Source organism: Pagrus pagrus, assembly GCF_965226575.1.
Source record: "Pagrus pagrus genome assembly, chromosome: 8".
NCBI classification, from domain to species: Eukaryota; Metazoa; Chordata; class Actinopteri; order Spariformes; family Sparidae; genus Pagrus; species Pagrus pagrus.
In genome coordinates this window covers 27825098-27843548 of record NC_140192.1, presented here as the reverse complement: position 1 = coordinate 27843548, position 18451 = coordinate 27825098, and the positions used below count along the sequence as shown (strand labels likewise).

Here is an 18451-nt window from a genome sequence, read left to right as displayed (position 1 = left end):
GAGACGGTGTCCTGAAGCTATTAAGGAGCCTAAAAGAGACATGTCCTTTCATCAGCTCCACTCTCCACATTGTGCGTTGCTCAATGTGGCACTTCCTCTCTTCTTTTCCAGTGGGCGTTTAATTGGCTAGAAGCGCGAAACATGGAGGAGAGTGGGAATAAAGGCCTTGGTAGCACCATGCAGAGCGATACATCACTGCATGACAGTGCATTGAAGTGGTGGGACGGTTGTGAAGCCAACACAGTGCCTTTTAATGAGGGTCTCTCTCTTGCTCCTTCTCTTCTCTTCTCTTCTCTTCTCTTCTCTTCCCACTCTTGCTCTGCCAAGAATGAGCCACTTCCTCCCCTGTCTTCCCGTTTCACTTTTCCTCGTTTCTTCTCGGCTAACTGGATGGAGGTGGCTGCGGTTTGCGGCACACAAAGACCCATCTGCAGTGCATGGTAGTGCCCTGTCTCAGGTGCATGCCGGTCAGAGATCTGATGTGCTCATTACTGTTGGCGGTGGCTGGTAGGGAGAAGATTAACTCGATGGCTGCTTTGATAGTGGATCAGCTCCAGAAGGTGTCTGTTTAAAAGGAGAGGTAATGGGGGAGCATGGTGACGATCACGATGACACGATGAATCGGTGTCTCGTCAAGGGCCACTTCAGCAGGTGCCTTGTGCAAAAATTAAGAGACATTAAGGGCTCTTCATTCCCTGTCAGAGTACATAGCGGGAGTCAAGCACACAAAAGTGGCAGTATGTGAATGAGCTGAGTTGTTGGATTGGGTGATAAAACAGACAGGTGTAGATCGTGGCACATGGCACATTTGTGTGTGTAACTTCTTAAATTCAGTACAGTTCTTTCTGAGAACTCTAATCTAGTTTTTTCTGCACATTGTTTGCATTGATAGGCATTCCTAATGAAACTTTTGGCTATTACTTTTTTATGTTATTGGATAGACATATGCTTTATTTCATAGAAACCAGGTGTTGAGCATAGCACTAATTCTAGAAAAATACTGAAGTTGCATTTTCAATAGCTGATTAGCTAAGGTATTTAATGCTGCCATTATGCAGAGGTGGCAAAGGTTCACACATCGTCTGCCGATCGATAATTACCCTCAAATGCATTAAAACTAAAGTAACCAGCCTGTTTTGAAAATGTAAGGAGTAGAAAGCAGATGTTTGTGTTCACATGTGAGGTGGAAAAGTACAAAGTTGTCGGAAAAATAAATACTCATGTAAAGTACAGATACCTGAAAAATGTACAGCAACAACATATTTGCACTTCTACTTGTCCGACAATCACAGTACTTAGTTCGCTTCCCACCTCTGCGGAGTCACCAGCAATTGACCTATTCAGTCATTTAAGTATGAGGATGTGCTCTCGTCTTCTTGTTGTAGGTTCTTACTTACCAGACAGACATGAAAATGTTATCCAAGAAGGAGAATAAGCATATTTCCTAAAATGTCGAACTGTTCCTTTAAGGGGGGATTAATTCTCCCACAGAATCCTCTTTGCTGCTCGGATTCTTTGAGGTCCCTCAAAGAGCAGAGCGTTTTCCGCCAAAATCTAAATGTATCACCATTTGCTTTAAGTGTTCAATGGCTTGACTCACTGTAAGTCTCTGACTGAAAAGGGAGAATAAAGCACTCAACCTCCAAACACTGACCTGAATTTGACTCTTGATAACCAAGCCACGGTAGTAAGAGAGAGAACAGGAAAAGACACAGTTGGCACCGATCCTCCTCGCAGTACCTGAATGTGCTGCGTTAACTTGAACAGAAACTCCTGAGCTCAGCGGAATGATTTATGGTGTCGCCCTCGCAAACTTCAATTGAAGGGCAACCAATGACATATCAAGAACTCCCTCTTCTTCATCTGAGCTGCTTGGTCAGTTATGCAAGACGATTCACACGACAGTTCATGGACGGTATTGATGCTTTAGTCACACTGAATCGCTCTCAACTGTAAATTATTTATGAGTGCACATGATTTACGAGTTAACTTTGACTGCAGAGAACTGTCACAATGACAGGACAAATCCCCCCATAAATATTAATTACATTATGAACTGTCCTTGTTTCCTTAGTCAACACAGCTTGTTGACAGTATATTTCAATTTCTTCAATGCAAAGAGCTGATCTAAGGGTCAGAGCCATCCTCTGGACCCCGATGGCCATGAACTGCACCTCATGCTGTGAAAGGAGCTGTGAATAAAACATGGCTGAACGTGGAAGTACAATATTTTAAGTTTATAGGACAAATGCCCTGCAACTCTCATGAATAGGATACCTGTAATACATCTAGATCAATGGGTCAGGAGGGAGGAGCGGGGCGTCCCTGGTGAATTTCAAACAGTCAGACTCAGCTCTGGAAGAACCAAGGTCGGGCACCAGGGACACAACCAGCTCTCCGCTCACCTAGAGATGAGTGAGAGAGCTGCAGAGCTCAGGGCAGGCAGCTGGCGGCTGCTTTGACTGATGCTGGCTCTGGTGCAGTGATGTCTCACTGGTGCCCCTGCTGTTTTCCCATTGAGCCAGGGCCCGGAGGCCAGAAGCCAAGGAAACAACCCTGCCTGCGCCAGTCTGTTCAATTTCAGCCCGATATCTATCACACTCAGGCGATCGATGAAGACTTCTTCACCAACAGCCAGCCATGCCTGTGGGAGATGACCTCCTGATCTCTGTCTGATTTCTTCACCCGGCTCTGATCGAGATCCATACTGCCAGCTTAGCTTGGCTTAGCTTGGCTTAGCTGCCCTCTGGACACAGACCTCTCTCAGCAGGCACAAAGGTCAGCTCCACTGTAGAGTCCATTACGGCCAAAAAATACACACATTCCTCTCAAAGCTCAGTGGGCCAGGATTAAAGTCAGAATGAATGGAACTGGGACAGAATGTGAAGTGGGAAGTTAACAATTTCTGGGAAAGATGTGAGATACGGACATTTACTCTGTCACTCTGAGATTGATCTGTCAGTCTGGATCCTGCCCTTCACTTCATCCCTGTATTTTTTGCCGTGCTGTACAAACTATTCTCACCATAATGGACGGGGTTAGGAGAACAGAGAGGGCTACAGTGACGGGGATAAAGGATCACAGCATTCAATTAGAGAAACTAGAACATAAGTGGTTCCAAAGGGTACAGGTCTTAACCCTTTTCTGTAGGCAGGCAAATATAAACTTTTACACAAGTGCAGTATTTATTGCATGAGTAATGCAATGCATGACAGGTCATCTTCTGAGAATTGCCAAAGCACAGTAAACAAGTACTTTGACCTCAGTGCTGTGGGGGGGCTTTCAAAGGCATCATGGAAAGGTTATCTTTCTTAATGGTGACTTAATGGTAATTTTCTAAAGTCACTGTAATTAGCAAGCAGAAATAGGTAGTGCAGCATCTGAAGTTCTAGTTATATACAGCAAACGCAAATGGAGGATGAGTGAGTGTGTTTTTAAAAGGTAGCAAACCCATCCCACTCACTTTTAGCCTTCCAAATACAAAACCATTCCAGAGTATGTTCCTGAGTGACACTGGAAGACTTTGTCATTAAACCTCAGTGTATCTGTTCATTTTGAAAATAACTCACACAGTGTGTGTGTCTGTGTGTGTGTGCTATGTCACAAAAAGTCACAGTAGTTCACCCACTCACTTCCTCACTTGTTACTCTGCATGCAGTAACAGTGAAAATGAGTGGAAGTCCTTCCAATACCTTTAACATCCTGTGATGGAAAAGGAGTTGGAACGAGGTTTGCCGCAGTAGTCGGTGTTTCCGGTGTTTATTGGAGACAAACAAGGGATGTCAGGGACATTTTTGACTGGTTATGCATGTCGGTTTATAGGTTCATTTGCATACAGACACACTGTCTGCTAATGACTCACTAGAGCAGTCTGAGGTAAAAAAAAAGAAAGTGAAAAGCACTAACAGAAGCTCAGCTTCGGAAAATTTCACAGTTCAATGTGTGATGTAGTAATAGCCCTATAAGCACCCTGCTGCTGTGTCTGAGGATGACCCGCAGCCAAAGATCACATCGCCGCTAGCCAGGAAGGTGTGATGCGCTTATGGCAGAGGGCGAGGGATTCGATGAACTGGTTTTGTACCTCATCACGTTACACCAATCGAGAGCTTCTGTGACTGAAAATATGATGAGCTAAAAGTCTAAATAGCCAAGACACACAAGCTAACAGTAGCTCTGACAAGCGACTGTTGGACAGCTTTCACAAATGAAAGCTAACTTGAAATCAATTCTAGCGTGCTCTTTTCTGCAGTCTTGGCACAGCCACAAAGCTAAGTGTGAAAATAAGTCCAGTTCTGAGGGCCTACTGTACTCCTCACTCAGAGCCTCTACGTTCGGTACATGTCAGACAACCTCGCCAATAAGCTGACAAGGTGCTGAGCTCATTTAGTCAATAGAGTGCTGGACTAAAAGGAAAGCGCCGAAAAGGAATTGGTTACCTCACGGAGACATTGAGGTGTGCAGCCTGTCGCCTGTAGCTCTTCATCTTAAGCCCGGTTCAGACCAAAGGTTCACAACGCCACAAAACCGTCTCAGAATGTTGCATGGGGATGCTGCAGCAGTGTGAACCGGCCTGTTGCAGCTTGACTCAGGCCGGCTGATGGTGTTGCCTGTGACTCAGCTTGTCAAGTTGCCCGTGGCTGATTTGAGAACATAATGCATGTAATCAAAGTAATCAATGTAATCAATGTAATCAGCCTTTACAGCTTTCCCCCTGCTCCGCTTGCATTCACAGCCACTTTCCACCGCTCTGTCTTTTTCTCTCCCACACGCTCGCTTCACTGCGCACACACCTTTTGTTTTCACCATTTCATCTTTACTCTTTCTTGGTGTGAACTGGTAGGTTCTCAGAATTTTGCAGACTGGCTTTGCTACATAGCAAGTGTCTCACTGCGAACCTTTGGTCTGAGCAGGGCTTCACAACTCTCTTCAATTACTCCCATGGACTGTGTGAAACGTCTCCCTGACATGGAGTTTATTAGCAGTGGGAACATTTCATCTCCGCTACAACCCTAGTTGGAACATGAAAAATGCCGCACAGCTTCAACAACTTCAGTCGTGTTCTGGATTTGGTGACCGTTCGTCACAATCTGTTGTCTTAATAAGCATTACATGTAGAACACCACACGTGCATAATGCAGCAGCCTCAATTAGTGCTACCACTTCATCATCAGCCTCCAAGCTGTAGTAGATGCTAATGGATTGCTCGCTTGGGGTCCATCCATCAGTCCCGTATTCTAAACTGTATGACTCACGCTGTGTGCTGTTCTGTTCCACTAAAACACGGCAGCCCTGCAACAGAGACTCGGCACCAGTGGAAGTGAGGTTATTAGACGACTAAAAATCCGGTGCTTTCAAACAAGGTGTACAGTATATCCTCTTTTGATAAACAGCTTGCATGATATTATCTGCGCCCAGGCAGCATTTCTGCAGGATTAGCTGGCACACCAGTGCTTATGTCTGTATGTCTAACTATGTGTTTGATAAATGGCCCTCCGGATTTCACTTGCCTGGCAGAGGAGATGTGCATTGCAACAGAGGGAATGGAATCGAAAGGAGTAAAATGAAACATTCATTGGACGATGTTGATAGATGACTTTATCATGTGAGAGCAGAAGTGGCCAGAGAGGGCCAGGGTGATGATGTATTGTTTAACGATATATGGGAGCGGTACGTGAATACAAACGGCTGCTTTCATTTCTCCTCATCTCTATGCCCACGGATGCTCGTGTGAGTGAGCACAGTTTGGTGTCTCGGCTGGAACAGGAAGACTGATGAGTCCAGCTATGATGTATGCCCTGTCCTCCTGCTCCCTCTCCATCACCAGGCATCCACAGCATGGGTAATGATGATGAGGGCAGCCTGGACAGGAGCATATTACTTCACGATGGTAAAAGATAATGGACCAGCCTCCTACTGTGCAGGGGAATCTGCTCAGGCATCCAATTACTGCCTTTAAGATCCATCTCTACATGACCCAAAAAAACACACAGCTCGTTCACACTTTAAGTGAAATGGAGGGTGCCGACACAAGGAGGTGGAAGGAGACGAGGGAGACAATTAATCTACATTGTTAATATATTAATGCATGTTTGTCAGAAGCAAGCAGGAAAATATTGCGAGAGAAAAGAGGTGGAGAACAAAAAGAGGATCTAAGGATCTAAAAAGAGCAGGTAAAGAGAAGCGTGGTATGTGGTATTACAGTAAAGAGTTCAGAGACATTTCCTCGCTCTAAACCGACTAAAACTTTTGAGTGCTCTTTTCATTTTCTGCTTTTGAAATAATTGCTGCATTTGCACAACTCCTGCTTCAGGGCTTCAAATTGGTGACAAAGTGGCGAGCGGTGCTCTGAGCCCTCCCAATGCAGGTGGGTCTGTGACAACACACAGGAGGAGCTCTCTTCAAAGGGAGCGAGGAAAAGAGAGTTCATCTTTCAAAAGGATGTCGCTGCTTTCCCAGAGGTGTCACCCATGGCAGAGCCCATCGCTCGGCTGGGAAAATGCAATAAAAAGACCTTTTTATAATAATCAATTCCGGCAAGGGCGCAGTAATTTGGAACAAGCCATAAATGGGCAGAGGAGCGGATCTGAGGAGTCGTTGCAGTAATAGGCCATAAATGTGATCAGACCCAAAATAAGCTTCCCATTACTAATACTCATTAGCTTTATAACATTACAACCTTTAGAGACATGGTCAGTTATGGATCCTCATTCAGTTTAGGAGATTATTTCTGGTCAAAACACAATTACAGCAGCGCTTCCATTACGACAGAATACAGTCAAGCTTATTAGACTAATTAGTGCTAAATACAGATGAAAGGACCTTCTAAAGCAAAACCACAGAGCTGTTGTGTCAACAGATGCCTTCAGCATGCTCTGTGAAGTCTCCCTTCTCAACATGATTAAAAACATTTCCCCCTCTCCACTATCTGTGAGAACACCTCATTTTCCTCCAAGTCTGCTTCTTTTCCTCTTCTGTAAACTTGATTTACTGTCCACGTCACTAATCTGCACAAGCATATTGCTGCCACACCATAACAAAAAAGAGATCAGTATCATGTTATCATGTGAAAAGTTTATTATAACAAGATGTTTTCATGTTATAACAAGATATTTTTAACATTTATCTTGTTATACCATGAAAGCCTTCACATTAAAACAAGATATTTTCATGTTTGCGGAAAAATGGATCAGTATCATGTTATATCGTAAAAAGGTTATTGTTAAAACAAGATGCTTTCATGTTAGTCTAATATTTTATTATTACCAAATGCAAACTCATCACGTTATAACAAATAACTTTTCTTGTTATGAAATACCGTTAAATTTATAATAATGCAAAATGTTTTACATCATAAAGTGACTATTTATCGTTATACCATGAAACATTTTACATTATAACAAGATGTTATCGTGTTATAAGACATTTTCCTCGATAACAAGATATTTTCATGTTATTACCAGATGCAAACTCTTCTTGTTATAACAGTTTAACATATGTAACATGAAACATTATAACAAGTTAATGTTAATGTTATAACAATAAGGGAAATGTTTCATGTTATAACATAGGAATAGTATATTGTTATAACAGGATACGTTTGCATATCTTATAACCTGTAACTGAAATGTTATAACATAAAATGTTTCACATTATAACAATGGTATATTATAAGTTATAGAACTGTCGCTAACTGCTAGCCATTCTTATTTCTTTCTAAGCTCCATTAATCAATATATTTCCTCATTGAACAGTGTCTATGATGTACTGTACAATTGCCAATACTGTCGATCCCACTGAGGACCAACACTAAAGTCTACAGCCTCAGCATTCAGCCATGTTCAGCTGGTTACTTTGACTCTCAGAGACCCAGATTTTCATCTCAGGAGTTAGCCGATAAAACAAGAGGCAAAAACACAACAATATCAGACTTGCCTTCGACCAGTGGAGGAAAGAGGACGCTGACGGGATGTCAATGTTGCTCTGCTTCTGCTGGGTGAGTAAGTAATGTTTAAGGCTTGCCAACAGGGATAAATCGACCTATTAGAGATCAGTTGCTGAATAATGCCTTACCACAGTCTCAGAAATTTCCACAGAATTTAGACCTCTATATAAATTTGTACCAAGGGCATAATTTCCACTGGGAAACGCAGAAAGGTTTTAAAGTAACAGACCTGTAACACTTGGATCCAAGGGCAGCATATAAAGATTCCTGTCCTTTGTGTAAAGCTTCCAGATGGCAAAGTAGTGGAAAAAAACATATTCAGTCAGTCAGTCAGTCTTTTTTCTCCCCTGCTGTACATCTAGAGAAAACTAGAAGATGATTACAGCCAACTGACTGCTGATATAGTGAAAACATGATGTCTGATCTGGGCTGTTGTGGGCAGATATCTTTAAGTTATTCGGTCTGACCACCAGTCTGCGTGGCTCCTTTATGATATTACCATACAGCACCCTTAAAGTAACCCAACATTTGCTTCATGAATCATATATTCTGTCCACCCACATCTCATATATCAAGTCTCTGCTACATCTTCATCTTCATTTCTCTATTACAGTGAGTTCTGTGTGCAGAAACCTGTTTTACATTTGAATCTGAGTTTGTTTTCCCTTTGGTGGAGACAATGTGGTGATGGTGGAGGGGTGGGGGTGTTTTTTGGGGGAGTGTAAAGGGGTTTGAAGGCACTGCTTTTACATTACCTTACTTCCTCTTCTCTACCAGTGTAGCAGGGGGGAGGGAGAGGAACTTATCTGTGGGCCTTTCATGCCACAGTGATCCCAAGTAATCTAATTCAGCCTTCCTCTTTCTCGCTTGTGTGCTTCTCTCATATTGGCACATGCAGATTGCAAAAACCTTATGTGCATGTGTGTCTGCGTGTGTGTGGAAAGAGAAAAGGGGACAGAGGGAGAAAGATAGTTAATTAGATCTGAATGTGTCTGCATGTATAAGTATTTGTGTTGTGTGTTAACTAGCACAGAGTGGCTGGAGATGCAGTGCACCTTGGGAAGTTGTCTGTGGCAAAAAGCACTTTGCAAAAAAAAAAAAAAGGTAGAAAAGCAAGCAGAATGTGTGCAGCATTATGATAAAGCAAAATGAAGTAAAATTGGCCCATTCAACCTCTTTTCAATAAAAGCCAGATGATGAAAATGTTTGAAATGTTAGTATCAAAGGTGTTCGACGAGCAGTGAACTCCATCCTTCTCAATACAACGTATCCACACAGTCTCTGACATGATAGCAGCTGCTTCACTGACTCACTGACAGGCCCTCTGAACAGAATAGCAAATCAAGGTACAGAGACGGGGAAAGCAAGTCTTTCTGTACATGCACGGCACACACACACACACGCACGCACACGCACGTACACACAGTACATCATCTGTTTTAGTACACATGAAACTATTCATCTTGACTCCTGAGAGGCTCCTGCCTAAATTATCCTGTCCCTAATTGATTTAGCCAAGTTTAGCAAATAATATAATATCAGGTTAATTGAGATGGATTTTTGCCCACTGTGAAAAAAAAGTTACATGATTTATAGTGAGCCATAAAATCCCTTCTATCCCTTCATCTACACAAAATGAGCAGAATATTCGGAGTGAAACAGGTGACAGTTTCAGGGATTGATTGGTGAGCGCATGTTTGACTCTTTAGGGCTGTGCACTCTGATTTTGCATTGATTTTTTACAAAAACAGATTAGCGGAAGTATTTCTTCTGATATGCTGTGTTGTAAGAAGAATGCAAAATTCCTACTGGAGTAAACGTAAATGTTGTATTTACTTTTTATAGATATACATTTACATGAATGTATGTCTACCGATCATCAGCCTGGCTGATCATTGGATCTGATATTCAGCATTTTCCTCATTATCTGAAATAGTGTTGTTTTAAAATGATTGCTGAAAAAAAAAAAATATCACCAGGGTAACTGCTTACTGCTGCTAACTGTTGCTATTGTTAGCTAGTTAGCTCAGTTAGTCTTGCAGCTAGCAAGTGGAAATGCTTACACCGCTAGCAGAGGAGCCTTGGACCGGGACAGGTCGAGACAGCTGGTTAGCATGCTAACTTCAGTAGTTATCTCAGCAAATTTTTATTGTGCTCACAACAGTAAATTCTTTTTGTGAGTAAAGTTTATAGGACAAATCATCCATGCTTTTTTTTGTCAGTGGAAGATGTAGGAGAAAATGTATATTCCTCGAGCACAACATCCTGAGACTGTTGATACATCAGTGACATGATGTGAGAAAAAGAAACTCGAACAATACTGCAGCATTAAACACATGGCTTCAATTATCTGGAGAATGGATCAGTGGGCGAGGATGTGTCACATTCCTCTGAATCGAGGAACAGCCGCCCACACGCATCTATCATCTACACAGCTACGGGCAATACTTAGAGAATAACATTGACACAACAGTCAGGTATGTATCATGCAGATCAGGAGCACCAGAATAGAAATGAATGCAATTTTTGTTTTAGTAATCAGTGCTGATGTGACAGCGTGTCTTTCTCTTTAGGCAACACAATTGATGTTGCTCATTTTTTCACCTGAATGTTCTTGATCTAAATCAGACTCTCTCAGTCACTGAACAAAGCTGCAGAGATGCATGAAAGGCTCGCTGTGTGAAGTTCTATAGGGGGAGCTTTGGTTAATCTACACAACAGAGTACGCTGAGGGAGACGCACAGCTCCAGGCTTACCCTCAGGCCAGAGCCTGACTCTAGACCCCATCTGATGCCTGCTGGGAGATACAGATGCTCTCTTCCTGTCCCACTCATAAACACACTCTGTGGGCACAGAGCCACTTTACAGTCTGCCTGTCTAAAGTCTACTAAGGTAAAATATGTTTCAAGTATCAAAAAAAAAAGGTACTCATTGCAGCTACATTAGCATGTATGCCACATATTAATGTAGCTGGAAAAGGTAGAATAAACTTTAGGTAATTAACATACTGTGATGCAGGAGCTAGTGCAGGAGCGTTTTATAATTGGTTTTGAGTGTAATGTATATTAGATATTTTCTGTGTTTAGATAGCATTTGTTTTGTTCTATTAGAATTGGGTAACAGAGCACTATAAAAAATATCTTTGTTCTAGCAGCTATCATCATGAAAAACTCGTAGCAACATCTGCACAGATACAATGCAATTTTTTAACAGATGTTTACCTTATTCACTCTCGTGAATATTTTTTTTATCCAGCAATCGGATAAAAAAACAAACAAAAAAAACACAGATTCAGACAATCAGAAAAATGCTGCTGACTATTATTATACAGTGTATACAAACAGGTAAATATACTGTATGTCTATCATTTACCTTTATTGCTATACTTTTTGAGTACATTTAATATCAGATACTTTTACTCAAGTACTATTAGTACAGGTGATTTTCACTTTCAACAGTAACAGGTTTTTTTCAGAATTTGTAGTGTAAACAAACTGAATTCACGGTGACGACCGGGTCTTAAGGATAAATATAAAGTGCACTGGGACGAGTGACAAGTAGAACAATGGGAGGTAAATCCAGCAAAAACCAGGAAGCTAGGAAAGATTTCTTAACTTGTTTTTTAATGTTTTGTTTTAATGTATTTTAAATGCTTTTAATGTAATTTTTATGCGCCTGTAAAGCACTTTGAGTTGCCTTGTGTCTGATTTGTGCTATATAAATAAACTTGTACCGCTTCAGTAAAAGTAACGATATCTTGTTAAAACATTACTTTGGTCAAAGTGAAACTCACCCACATGAACAGTACTTGAGTAAAAGTCTTAAAGTAGCTCATATTTAATGTAAGTTATACATATTTACATCTATATACTGTATTCCATTGGTCAACTGATTATCAGCCTGGCTAATTATCAAATCCAATAATCAGCATTTTTCTTGTCAGCATCAATCTTATTTCTGATCAAATAAATGAATACAAAACTTGTGGCTTTGGCTCTCTGAAGCATGTAATCTGCAAAGTAACTAGTAACTTAAGGGATCAAATAAATGTAGTGGGGTAAAAAGTACTAAATTAGCCTCCAATATGTGGAGTGGAAGTATAAAGTGGAAATGCTACAGTAAAGTACCTCAAATATGCACTTAAGTACAGTACTTGAGTACATTTGCTGTACTTCTTTTTTTTGTTAAAAGATAGTGGTGTTATCTGTAGTATTTTAATACCAGGGAACTATCCTACTTGCTATTCAAATGTTAAGTAAACATTGACATTTTTTGTCACTAAATACTTCATTGAAACATGTGACCGTATCATGAATATGAATCTTCTCCTTCAGGCTGCCACCAGTTGTGATTAAAAGTGCAGCAACTCTCGGACATTTCCAATGCAAAAATATTTCATTCATGTGTTGAAAGAAAATATATGCAAATGTTGATGCTGACTTTAAAACCAAAGGAATATGATGCACTGTTCTACATTCTGAGTGCTGAGTGTGCAGCCATCACTCTGGGTGTGGCACTGAGCTGAAAGTGGCATGACTCACCATGGCCAGCGGCACGATGCCCACCAGGTCCTCCTGCGCCATCCGGATCTCCGTCTCAGCCTCTTGTGTTGCAGCGCGGCTGGCTGGGTACTCCACCTGCCAGGCCATCCAGCGGCTGCCCAGCGGCTCTGGGAAGCTTTCCATTTTCAGATCCACCTGGAGCACCCTCTGAACCCCCATATCAGACCTGCCAGAGTACAGGAGAAAAAAAGATAGAGTCAGCGACTGGTTAGGCAGCTGAAAAAGCAAAAGTGTGAGTGCTCGTGTGAGCTCATTCAACCTGCTGTCTAGTCTAATGACGACAAAAGGTAAAGGCTGAGGAATGTTTCTGTAGCTGAAATCTTTGACATTTTACTACCTGAGCTTCTTCAAAATGTCAAGTCCCTTTGTGTTTTACTCGCTGGTCAACCCTCTGCTTCTTGGGATAATATCACCACCCCGTTTTTCTTCATTCCTCGCACACTTTTCCACAGGTGCACTGTAAATAGAACCTATAATCTCATGGCTGCTCCTCAGAGCAGTTCAAAGGAATGCTCCCCCGCTATGGTGTCGATGCTCTGGTTTGCCCTTCTCTGCCGTGGCAGAGTGTAAATATACGGCATGCTTTGGCACGATCTATGGCAGGCCTGAATTAAGTCAGACAAATGGAGAGCGTTGATAATAAAATTTCCCATGGCGCCATAAGTCTCTGGTGCTCAGAGTTTAAATATAGCCTGGAGGCAGGAAAGGTCAGCTTTACACGGCGGCTGGAGGAGATGGGAAATGGCACAAGATCTGTTAGCCACGTCTTGCGTGTCAAATGGCAGGACTTGGGGCCAATAAATTTCATGCATGGTCTCTGTGGCACACCGGCACAAAACAGCATCTTGTAATTTGAACACGGTGAGGGGGAGAGAGACAGAGAGGAGATGAATAAATCCACATGGTACTTTGTTTGGAGAGGAGGCTGCAGCTGACATGGAAACGTATTGCAAAGCAGGAGGCAGAAAAAAAAAAAAGATAATCTTTAAAGGTGTAATTTGTAAGAAATGGACAGAATATGGAGGGAGCTCCAAACAATAGGGGGCAGCAAAACCGTACCCTGCTGCTGACTATAGTCTTTGCTGTAGCTATCTTTGGCTGCAGCGGCTAGCTGACATTAGCAAGTAGCTCAATTAGCCTTGGAGTAAAGTGGCCCTGTTATGGGGGAAGTCACTGTAGGTAACGGGCTCAGCTCGACCAGGCTCAGCCGCCTCAAAGTGAACACAAGACCGACAGATGCCAGTTTGAACACGGGGTACAGTGCAGAGGTGATTTGCAGTGACTTCAATCAGAACTAGGACTTTGGGGACAAGAAGACACGGCAGGCGGGGACAGGAGAGGCATGAAGCGACAGAGGAGAGAGAGAGTTGGGCATCAGTAACAGTGGCGTGTAGAGCTGGAATATTTTCAATCATGAGCTAACGAGTAAATGAGCATTTTATTAGTTTGATAAAAGAGAAACTTGAATTCAGACAGTGTACACACGTATTTCTCTGTTCAGGTGGAATATAACAAAGTACAAATATTTCATTAAAGTACTTAAGTAGATTTTCCAGGTATCTGTACTGCGTATTCCTTTTTCTGATTTTTAAAAAAAAAAATTTTACTCCCTACATTAGAACGCAAATATCTGTGTATATAATAATATAATACTCCTTACATTTTAGAAAAAAAGCTTGTTACTTTAGTTTGAATGCATTTCAGGGGAATCGTTTTCTTTATTTTATTTTACATTGCACGCCACCATCCCAACATCACACGACAGAGAGGGAGACCGGAATGAGGAGTCTCGTATCTGCAGAGACCCTGCAGCCCTCTGCCTGGATTTTCTTATTTTATCATTTTGTTGCTGTGCTCGGGACGCTTAACCAGCCCAACATGAAACAACCAACTATCTTTGTAGTGCGTTTACGAACAGCTCGGACAAATCCTACTGATTCCACTTTCAAGTTTAATAGTCTTTGAGTTATATTAATATGATGTGAGGTTCAGTTAGCTTTGCACATAAATGGCCAGTAGAAATGTCCTTCAGAAAATTCAATATCAAGTTAACAAAACGTTGGCATAAACAGAGATCATACATGTGTGGTACATCTTGGCAAAGACAACAGAGCAAATGTATAACATGGAAAATAATGAATAGAGGACTAAAAACAGTAAAACAATAAATAATAGAAAATGTTTTATCCACCGCTCCCATGTTCACATAAATCTGAAACTGAAACTCCACATCATTTTCAAATTATTCAATTTTATTCTGAGGGAATGAAAGATTTGTCACACAGCAGAGCACAACAACCTACTTTTCACATCCGACAGAGGTGCATATAAATAATTAAGATGACAACCAAATAACTTGTGTCACATTTCATAACAGCATACCAATCAGTGTACTGAGCCATTGAAGGCGTTGTACGACATTGTGGACTTACATAACTGTCCCACAATGCAAGAGAAAAAGACAGATGCTAATCTCTGCTTGCAGACCGGTAAAGCCACGAGCATTATCAGGCAAACAGAGTAAACAGATGATGAACCGAACGTCCAGAAATAAACCTCCGCAGTCACTGAGCGTCACACAGGACCCGTGTCAGACATCAGCCCGAGTGGCCTACTTTCCACAGCACAGGCAGACTTTAGCTGCAGAAAGGTTGCTCTGGCAAACATCACACACTTTATATTTCCAACGAGACAGACAGGCAAAAGAATGGAAGTGAGTGCACAGCAAGAAGGTTTGATTATGCTGTACATACACTACAGGAACTAAACTCCCACGTTCGCAAAGCATAAGGGCCTCCAGAAAAGACAGAAAGGTTGACTGTTATTAGCTTTTTTTTTTCCTTCAGGGACGTCAATTATTTTCCTCCTCGCATGATCCAGTTGGCAGAGTTTAATAGCAGCTGTAAATGCTATGGATTTTATGAGTTTTTTAAAAATATATATATATATATTTCTTCCTACAATAAAAAAGACAACAAAATATTGAGGTTATAAGAATGAACAGTGTTGAGTAAAAATAGTTCCTCTGCTTCATTTTAACAAGCGTCTAATTTAACATTTTTGTAAGAAAACCTGAAAAAATGACGGCAATATAAAAAACAAGGACGAGTGAAGGGAGGAGAAGAAAAATTGATCTTCGGGGTAGTGCAATGCTGACATCAAGGCCAAAAATTCAATTCAAAAAAAGCCTTTATTGGCATTGGAACAGAGCCTCACATAACAAGTTTAAAATAAAACAACAAAACAATAAGATGAACGGAAGTAGAATAAGTCTATAAACAGATAAAAAGAAATAACTTTAATTTGCAATTTGTAAGATATGGCCAGGATTTGAGTTTGAAACATTCATTCATTCAAAAAGTGAACTAACATTGGCCGCGTTTCCCAGATTCGATCGTTCTTAAGGACTTAAGAAGGCTCTTAAGAAGGGTTCGGCTAAGAAGGAGCGCTAAGATACGGGTGTTTCCCAGATGCGTTCTTAACTGCCTTCTTAGGAGAACCTGAAGATCAAGCCAAAGAAGCTGTTTAAGAAGCTCTTAGTGGGAGCTGTCCACCGCGCTGCTGCTGTGCTGAATCAATCGATGCCAGGCAGATCGATCACCCACCTCTTTATCAGCGCATAAGTGCGTGTGTGTGTGTGTGCGCTGTCAGACCGGGCTGTCCAGGCAAAGAGATCCAACGGCCGTTGGATCTCCGCACGGGGCAGCCGGTACTTTGCCTGGACAGCCCGGTCTGACAGCACGTCCAGTGGGGAGAAGTGCTGACGCACGTATGCGTTTATGTAAACCGTCTGGCTTCGCGCACGGCGACGCTGTTGGTTCGCAGGGAGAATGTGCTGTATTGCAGCCGTGGTTTCTCACACGCGCGGACTTTGGCAACGCAGAGTAGCAGGTGAAGCCTCTCTGGATGAGGTTCAGCTGAGTTTAATACATCTGTTCCCTTGATATCTGTGAAATGCCACAGGGTTGTTGTTTTTTTTATGTGTAGTACTATAAACTCATATATGCAGATGTTGTGGAAAAGTTAAACGTGTAATTCAATAAAAAGGTTTTTTTTCATCTATCATTTTCTTATTTTTTTTTTCTTGCGCCAGTGGTCCGCAGCTATGAGCGCATTTCAACACTGAGCATTGTTTTATTATTTCGCAAAGTGGAGGATATAAATTTCCCTGACGCGCTTGATCACTGAGCATTTGGTCGCTAAGAAGGCTGTTAAGAGTGGGTCAGCTCGATCTTACATTTCCTTCTTAGTGAAAGATCTTCTTAAGCTAAGAGCGACTCTGGGAAACACATCCTTCTTTCACAGCGTTCTTAAGAGCGCTCCTAAGAAGATCTTAGCACTTAAGAGCTTCTTAACGAATCTGGGAAACGCGGCCATTATCAACAGAGTGCCAAGAAACAAGTAATGTCATGTCTACTGAAGCATGCTTAAATAGTAGTATTTTTTGTAATTGAATGTGTTTACATTTACAGACATCAGCAGTGTGCAAATACTGGACTACACAAGTGACTGACAGTCTTCATGGTGCTTGTTTTCCATTGGACGCTCCCTTCCAGTTGGAGCAGCTCTGCTGTGTTTGCACATTGCTGGACTTTGCCCAGAAGGTTTTTGTTAATATCCATGTTTCGTGAGTCTTTTCGGGAGGTTGAAATCTGTAGGTAGTATTTGTCTCTGATGATGGTACAACTGGCAGGTGGTTATAAAGTGCAGCTCGGCTCCCACCTCCTGCTGTGCGCACAGTCTTTCTTCTCTGGGGAATCAGGTGTGCCTGTGGCGGCCTCTCTCCACGGTCAGGCTGTGCTCAACGAGTCTGTACATGGTCAAGGATTCCAGCATTCCAGTTTGCTCTGGTTTTTGGTTGATATCTGTGTCAAATAGTTTTCTTTTTGTTTTCCTATAATTTGCTTTCGTCTACTGGGGGCTCTGTCTGAGGACTCTGCTTTGTGAGTCCCAGGACCAGCTGGCTGAGGGGGCTTCTCTCAAGGTTCTCATGTCGGTGAGGGTTTGTGATGGAGTGTGTTATTTAGATGATAATAAAATAGTAAAATCTGCATACATTATTTGGAGTTTTCATTGGATGTGGAGAATGGATTTGCTTGTCCCATTTTTGGTGAGTGGACCCCAGACCTTCCAACTATAAAGAGAAATAGGTCCTATAACAAATTCTAGTATTTTACACCAGATAAGAATTGGGATGTCCAACCTGTTCTTATTTACGGCATAAAAAGTTCTTCTAAACCATAATGTCTCTTTGGCCATTTTTTGACTTTAATTAGCAACATTCGTGTGTGGAAATAAAATCTGTGGCAGTTTATTGTGATCTAAGGAAAAAATTGTAAAAGTGCTCCATGCACAAAGCTGTGACTATAATAAATATGTAACACGTAATAAATGTCCATGGTGAAAACAGTTTATTTAGGGCGTTTTAATGAAGGCTCTTAAAAACAAAAGCTGCTCCTGGTTGTATATCAAGCCAGCCGATGAGTTATAAAACAGATGGCAAATAGTGTGAACAATAAACAGACATTTTCAGCTCTTTACCTCACAAAGAAAGCCTGGCAGCAGTCTGTTTTTGATCGTCCGCTGTACTTGACCCCCATTGACACACGTCATAAAATGAAACCTGACGGAGACATGGGTGTCAGGGTGAATGAGGCTCAGACGTTGAGTCACCGACATCAGCCACACACACCAGCATGCCATCCTGAGTCGACCTCCTCGCTCCAAGTCTGCTAATCACATGGCTCGCTGGGGGAAACTGTTCATTTCTCTGTCACTTCCAGCATGGGGTCTAATTCAATTAGCAACAAAGGGCCCGTGGATGCGTGCCACACAGCTGGCCTCAGCCTGATAATTATCTGTGAACTAGCCGCGGTTTGACTAAATCAGAGGCCAGACAGATGACCGGAGGGCAGCCAAAGGCAATAGAGAGGGGCTCAGTAGATAA

At 41.9% G+C, this 18451-nt stretch overlaps 1 protein-coding gene across 1 annotated transcript in view; it reads right to left on the bottom strand.

Annotated features, from left to right (window-relative positions):
- LOC311261614 (transmembrane protein 132C) overlaps nt 1-18451 on the bottom strand; it is a 173139-nt gene that overhangs the window by 34203 nt on the left and 120485 nt on the right. The window contains exon 4 of the mRNA XM_084360412.1: nt 12484-12670. Within this exon, the coding sequence (XP_084216538.1) occupies nt 12484-12670 (187 nt within the window). The remainder of the gene's footprint in view (nt 1-12483; nt 12671-18451) is intronic.